This window comes from Eurosta solidaginis, chromosome 2 (assembly GCF_040869045.1).
Source record: "Eurosta solidaginis isolate ZX-2024a chromosome 2, ASM4086904v1, whole genome shotgun sequence".
NCBI lineage: Eukaryota > Metazoa > Arthropoda > Insecta > Diptera > Tephritidae > Eurosta > Eurosta solidaginis.
Window position 1 is genome coordinate 243153365 of NC_090320.1, and position 7671 is coordinate 243161035.

At 38.5% G+C, this 7671-nt stretch overlaps 1 protein-coding gene and 1 long non-coding RNA gene across 2 annotated transcripts; both read right to left on the reverse strand.

Moving 5' to 3' along the window:
* Positions 1–227: 227 nt before the first annotated feature.
* LOC137242693 (uncharacterized) lies at positions 228–3167 on the reverse strand. Its single transcript, XR_010950341.1, has 3 exons — positions 3043–3167; positions 607–991; positions 228–547 (listed from the first exon to the last, which is right to left on the reverse strand). It is a non-coding gene; the product is annotated as an uncharacterized lncRNA (long non-coding RNA).
* A 461-nt stretch (positions 3168–3628) lies between these two features.
* On the reverse strand, positions 3629–5164 carry LOC137241834 (protein transport protein Sec24C-like). The gene is made up of 6 exons (XM_067769215.1): positions 5061–5164; positions 4789–4864; positions 4498–4724; positions 4221–4437; positions 3809–4149; positions 3629–3755 (listed from the first exon to the last, which is right to left on the reverse strand). The coding sequence occupies exons 1-5, from the start codon at positions 5162–5164 to the stop codon at positions 3838–3840; spliced, it is 936 nt and encodes a 311-aa protein (XP_067625316.1). The 3' UTR covers positions 3629–3755; positions 3809–3837.
* Between the last annotated feature and the right edge of the window lie 2507 nt (positions 5165–7671).

The following is a 7671-nucleotide window of genomic DNA, read 5'->3' on the forward strand; positions in this document are numbered from 1 at the left end:
TTTTCAGATCAAGAATATTCAAAGGTGTCGTGGAATCCGATTGCTGTCGTAATTGATGAACTTAAAAATGTACGACTAGTAATTGAGTCAGACTTATTATTGTTCTAAATCTAATCATTCAAGCAATAATTCTCCAACCCTTAGCAGGAGTATTGATTGGTTTTAAATCTAATTCCGGCAGCAATTGTATCACGACATCCCTTATTATATATGCACATGAAATTGCAACTTAAATTAATACAGTTGATATAAAGAAAAGAAAGTACTTTAATAATAACATAAACTCTCTTAATTTTTGGTTTTCCAATTGAAATCTTTTCCTGTGCAAGCACATCGCTAACCTGTGTTGGCAAAATATATGATTATACTGTCTTCGATAGATAGTCGGGCGAGCCGCTACTCGGCGAAGTAGAGATGACCGTTGTGTCGGTGGCTGCAGTTACAACAGCAGTTTCTAACTTAGCACCATCCATACAGTGTGATGAATGATTCACTGCCTTTTCCAATTGCTTGGAGCCAGCAATTTTTGCTGTTTGTAAAGCTTTAGCTGTAATGCAAATATATAGATGGGTTAAAGTGGTTTTCGTATGTTATTCAACAACTCACCCTATACCATCATCACAGCCTTCTCATCGATTTTGAATATGTGTACTGTTTCAGTATTCAGACCCAGTTCGTTTGGTGCAATATTTTCGATTTGATGAATATGTATACTATCCGTTAGGCAGACAATTAGGTGCGTTCGATTCATTCATATACTGTGGGTATTTGAGCCGTAGACGAAATGGCAGATATTTTGATTCTTTTTGAAGTGTAACATTTGTAAAAAGTTGGGTTTCTCTGCTGTTCCATCACCACTAGAGAGCTATTGAAGAAACGCTCGACCAAGATAATATGTTGCGATTTACGCGCATAGATTTCTTCCACCTTGTCACAGTTATTGATGGAGAAAATGCGAAAGCCATATTTACCATCCTATACCGAAATGGAACTGTGGAGGAAGAAACATTTTATAAAATTTAATAAAATCAAAAAATGATTGTTGTGCTAAAATGGGGTAAAGCCGTGGTTACTCACGAACGTACGTAGAAAAAACGTGTCAGCTGACACGACCTATCTTATGAGTGTGCAATGTAAACGAAAACTCACCGACGTGCAACGCCCGTACGTACGTAGCCCGGAACGTAGAAATCAAAACAAGTTTGATTTTTTCCGTAAGAACGTGTCAGCTGATCGCTCTCTCACTAGACAGAGTTGCCTAGTAAACTTTTGTGCGCTAATTTTTGACCGTTTGCAATTTTATGCAAAAACGCCTAATTAAAGTTTGAAAAATTGTGAAAATAATTCGAAATAATTATGTAAAAGTGCTGATTATAAATATTTAATCTATTTATACTTATTTAATAGTATTCCGGCCTTTTACAATATCAAAAATTAAATTGGAAAAAGTTGATGTTTCCATAAGCATACATGCAAAATGGTCAATGGCAACAGTGCTTATCTGTAAACAATACACACACAAATATCTTATGTACATGTACACAGACGCACACATTGATTCCTACGGGCTTGAGAGTTCGGTCAAACGTGCTTCGTACGACAAACGTCCTTATGTACGGCACACGTCGGTGGGTAACTGCCGCATAACGTATTGTATATTAAAGTATAGCGAAGTCTCAGCGGCTTTGTCCTGGTCAAAACTGAGTTTGAATAGGTTTTATTCTTCATTCTTAGAAACATGTATGAAGGTACCTGGTAAGATAATAAAAATCCTCAACGCTTTTTTTTGCAATAACTTAAAAAAACTCATATTCAAACTTCTGCTTAACTTCTACATATCAATAGCTACCTTTACCACCAGGAGTCACTATTGCTTCTACGCCTATGCTATTGTTTCCTACATCGATGAGCTTTGTAATAAAAAAAAAACAGTTGTCTCTCCAATCTCTCCAGTTTTGTCGCCTCGTGAAACCTGATATTGTCACCAACCAAATCATCGGTGACCTTATTTAAAACATGGCCGCGCGAAATGTCGACCATATGACATTACCCTACCGACTGTCTTACACCTTAAAATTTTGGGTGTGACTTTCGATCAGGATCTACATCTTGGAGAGCATGCACTAGTAATTGTAGCGAAAATCCAGAGCTGTAACAAATATTTAATATAATTCGATAAATCGGCAGTACTTGGGGTAAATATAAATAGACGTTTGCATGGTACGCGTCCCCGATATGGTCGCCAAGCCTAAAGGTTACTCACTGGAAGAAAATACAGGCCTGCCAAAATGCTGCCCCCAAAACCGCTACGGGCTGCCTTCTTATGTCCTCGGAACACCACTTGCACAATGAAGCGCGAAAACTCCCAATAAGGGAAAGAAATGAAATGCTAACCAAACAGTTTCTGTAGAATACCCAGAAACCTGGGCATCCCAAGAGAAATCTGATTGTTGATCCAACACCGCTTAGGGGCTTAAAGAGTAATCTCCGTAAGCATTATGAGGAAATACGACACCTGAGAACTCAGCCGTATGAAGCAAAAAACACAAGCAGGTCCTCAGTGAACTCCACAAACAGGCGTCGTACTTTTATGCTAGGAATTGCCCGGTGAATCCAGTACCCAAAACTTGAGGAAGAGGACCAAATACTCCCCAGGGAAAAGCGAGTCACTCTAGCTCAACTTCGTTCTGGATAATGTAACAGGTTAAACTCTTACCTATCCAGAATCAACCCCGACATACAAAATGTATGCCCCGCTTGCAATGTGTCCCCACATGACACCAACCATCTCTTTAATTGTAATGTGGAACCAACGCCTCTAACACCCCTTTCATTATGCTCCACCCCTGTTGAAACAGCTGATCAGTTTAACGCCTTACAGGTCGTTGGCAAAAGAAACGGCATATACGACCAGAAGGCACTCGAAGACGATGCCTCAAAACTACAACCAAAAGCAATAATTATCATTTCACTGACACAAATTTTATAGTTTTTTCTTCAATTTAAGATTAGAAATTTTTTTCAATTTGTATTTTGACTTACCAGCAACAACAGAATCATGTTTAATTGTACGCCGCACAATCATTATAGGATGATGTAACGAAGCTCAGTTTCTTCCAAAAATTGTTCGGCACCGCCACGTAAAAGCAATGTACATGTTCTAGCATTAACGCAACCTTTAAATAATTATAAACTATAAAAATGAAATTAATGTCAAACCCACTATCAAACCTTGGAAAATGTTGAAACGCTCACCACCAACCTGACGTTCTTCAAAGTAATCACATTGACCCAAAACACTTGAATTAATATCATTAGCTGTAGTCATAACAGCACCACCACAAGCTTTCATTCTACGTTTCCAATCTTCTGGTACATGAACAGCACAGAACATATCACGATCTGCAAAATACTGTGTAGCAACATCAATTGGTAGTTTAGAAAACACAACATTGGCGCCTTACTTAGCTAGTTTATTGTACAGTAGACGCCATTCAGCATCAACAATTTTCTGATACTCTTGGACATTGGAGGACGTTGCTGTCGCAGAGCATTTTTCCCATAAAGCACTTTGTTGTTCCTTTGATTGGCGCTTCGACATGTACAGCCGTGTCATATTTTATCATGGATAATTGTAATGCTTTACGTATAGCTTTAATGATGATACCTGCATGCACGCCTTCCTCAACATATGGCTTAACTTGTTTTAAGATTTCACATGCTTAAAATACTACTGAAGTGGTGCCATCGCCGACCTGATGAGAGAAACATTTTTATTCTACACATTCTAATATAACGAAAAACTTACCTCAGCATTTTGATATTTGGCGATGTCTCCTAGAGTTTTACGGCTGGATTCACAATATCCAATAGTTTCATAATGGTTGCCCCATCATTTGAAATTGTGGCCTTACCACTGGAATCAACAATATGCTTGTCAATACTACGTGAACCCAATATAGTGCGTACAGCGTCCACAATTGAATGCGAGGCATTGATGTTGGATATGAGTTGAGGTATACCTTGAGAGCTATCGGTACCCAAACATTTTTTACACAAATACTCTTGTACCCAATACAAGTTCAGGACGTTCATATTTATCGACACGCTGTCCGGTGTGGCCCAAATGTTGGAAATATGCAGTTGGCACTGTTGAGAAAAAATATGGATCAATGAACACAAGTAAAAGTGAAAGATTTTTTTTTACCATCTCTTGTTACTTTACACATTAGACATTGGAAACGACGACCAGCATCTACAAGTTGCATATGAGCCTTGCAACGATTACATCTAATTGCACCCAATTCACCAAAATTTACAATGGGTGGCTCATATTCACCCTCAACCGTGCGTGCCATTGGTGAGACGGTAAGTGTAATGGACAAAGCTGTTGTTTTTAATAAATCAGCTGTTGCAGGTATGCAATACAAAGACGACCTGCAGAGAAGAAAGATCAATGTAATTGCCAAACAAAACATTAATTTCGATTATCGATACCTAACGTAACGTGGCGAGGAGTTACCCTGATCTTCTACCACATATTTTGTGGTCACCAATGGTGGTAATAAACCCTGTTCATTAGTAATAAAAGCACCACCAGCGCTATTTTTATTTTCAATGATAACGCTTATCGGATTTGGCATCTGATCGGGATCTAAACGGCGTTGGGCTTGATCATACTGTTGCGGCTGTTGATATATACCAGTAACAGGTGCAGGTGGTTGCTAAAGAAAATAACACAAAAATAATCATCAGCAAATTTGTAAATTATTATTTGTATTAGCATACATTATAACCAGGACGTCCGGACGTGTCCGGGTATTGGGGGTTGACCCGGCTTGGGTGGTTGACTGAGCATTGGCGTCTGTCCAAGTTGTATTGGTGGCATCATTTGACCCATGTAACTACGTGGTGCACCTTGTTGTTGTAGAGGATAACCTGGATGGTGAGGTTGTGGTGGATAGCCCGGATTTTGTGGCATTGGCAGATAGCCAGCCTGGGAAGGTTGTTGCTGCTGCTATCGTGGCATTGCATAACCCGGTTGCTGTTGTGGTATATACCTTGGTATAACTGGATGTGTTGTCATTGCCCCACCTGGTTCAGTTGATGCGGTCGGCATACCTGGAGGACCATGTTTCTCATGGCCACCAAATGGCTGGTGCATATGGTGTTAAGGTGGCACTTGACCGGATTGTGACTGCATTAGACCAGACTGTCGTGGCATTGGACACGATTGCGTGGAACTTTCTATTCACCTGTGTGCTGGTGTGGAGCTGCAACACCGCCTGCACTTGATGTTGGTGGTGTAGCTGAAACTGGTGGTTGACCAGTCTAGAAAAATAACAATATGTATTAAACACAAAGTATGAGGCAAGCCAGGTATATTTGCCCTATTTATAGTCATCTGATTGGGACCACCATGTACAGTTTTCCCTGGCGGTGTCGTTGCTGGAGGATTTCAGCAATTTGATCCTCTTAAATGATTATTGCCAGGATTTTAGCAACTTGATCCTTTTTGAATGATCACTGCCAGGATTTCAGCTGTCTTCTACGGGTAATAAAATAGTTAAAAAAATTTTTTAAGTTAAACGGTTTTATTGAAATCAACTAATACCTAGGACCACCTAATTATTTTCTAGCTTTTAGTATTATTATTACTTCATGTAAGTATTGTTTTCAATAAAACCGTTTAACTTAAAATTTTTTTAAAATTATTTTATTTTCAAGTTTTTATTCTTTATTTAATTGCCTATTATTTCTCATTCTATTTAGTTCATTTAGTGACTCATTATTACACTGACTCTTTCCTGACAATTTGTTACAATATAAGGCCTGAATACATAATCCTTCCAAAGACTTTACTCGACTCTGCGCCACGTATGCTTGTCCCTCCTCCAACTCCAAAATATTTTGATGTCACTTGAACCGGACGGTATGTAATATTTGTTCCAAATATGAGTTAAATCGGACATCATAGGTCGCTTTCTATTCATGTATGTATTATGTGTTCCAAATATGGACCAAATCGGACCACAAATACGACTTTTTTGAATATCTCGATCTTTGTGCCACCCAGCAGCGATTTGTTTTCATAGGTTGCTTTCTATTCTTGTATGTATTATGTGTTCCAAATTTGAACCAAATCAGACCACAAATACGATTTTTGTGGATATTTCGATCATTGCGCCACCTAGCGGCGATTTTTTTCATATGCCGCTTTCTATTCTTGTATGTATTATGTGTTCCAAATTTGAACCAAATCAGACCACAAATACGATTTTTTAGAATATCTCGATCCTTGCGCCAGCTAGCGTCAATTTTTTTTCATATGTCGCTTTCAATTCATCTGTGTATTATTTTTCCAAATATGAGCCAAATCGGACCACAAATAAGATTTTTGTGGATATCTAGATCCTTACGCCACCTAGCGGAGATTTTTTCATAGGTCGCTTTCTATTCTTGTATGTATTATGTGTTCCAAATATGAGCCAGATCGGATCACAAATACGATTTGTGTGAATATCTCGATCCTGGCGCCACCTAGGAGCGATTTTTTTTCATATTATTGCATTGTCATCGGCTTTTGCACTATATTCCAAGTTTCCAGCTTGTAGCTTCTCGGGAAGTTACTAAAATTGCAATTACAAAATTCGTGCCAGCCAGCCAACCAACCAACCAGCCTGTCAAGTCTAGCTAAATAAAACCGTTCAAAAATAACAGTCTGCTTATTACAATCGAGGCAGGATCGCCATGTAATGAAGACAGAATGGCAATTCAAAATAAAAAAAACTAACTTGTTTGGCCATTGATATCGAACCAATTATTGATTATATTGTAGAAATTGTATTCCTATATATACAAAATTATTCTAAATAATTCTTATGTACTACATTACATATTTACATTAATACTTACATACTAAGTGTACAACATATAATCATGTGTATTTGTTAGCGAATTGTATAAATACATATATATATATATTAACAAAATAAATATATATAAACACAAATATAAACAAAAGCATGTAGTGAGCAATTAGTCGGCTTCAAGCTGAAATAAAAGAAGCTTCAAGTTACGAAGCAATGTGGAATGGCATAGCACGAGTCAAAATATATATATATGTAGGAATGATGAATTTCAAGACATGCTAGAGAAGTTGCCTTTACTATGATGCTTCGAAGACAAATTAACGTAATCGGTGAAGGACAACGCCCGTCACTTACCCTTAGAGTGACGACGTCTCCCCACTTCACTTCAGAATTCTGCAGTTCTTCAAAGCCCATCACGATCTATGGCATTCAAACCTGCAGGCGGACAGCAGGGGTGAGATGTTGGCGGATCAAATAGAAGAAACGACGTTCTGCAAAATAAACGGAGACGCCCCCACTCGTATGTTATGAAGCTGTCACAGTTTGTCAGATATATCAATCGCGAACGCAGGACTCGTAAACTGCCTCAACTGGCAGTCGATGGTAACATTGGCATCTTACCACCCGCCTGTACTTATTTCGTTTCAGCGAACCGCCAACTTCATCGTCACCGAAAACCGCACTTTCATAAACTTTTAAAAAGGAAAGTGAGATGAGTACAAATCCCTTACAGACAATGTAAACGCCTTGTTACTAAAACTACCGAAGTGTAAGTTCATGCGTTTTACAAGGAAGTCCT

Excerpts from the sequence above, each read along its gene's own strand:
- LOC137241834 (XM_067769215.1), bottom strand. The coding sequence starts at position 5,164 with ATGCACCAGCCATTTGGTGGCCATGAGAAACATGGTCCTCCAGGTATG. Across the intron at positions 4,725-4,788 it reads CCGGACGTCCTGGTTATAAT|CAACCACCTGCACCTGTTAC; the intron begins GTATGCTAATAC and ends TATTTTCTTTAG. Across the intron at positions 4,150-4,220 it reads TCCAATGTCTAATGTGTAAA|TGCCAACTGCATATTTCCAA; the intron begins GTAACAAGAGAT and ends TTTTCTCAACAG.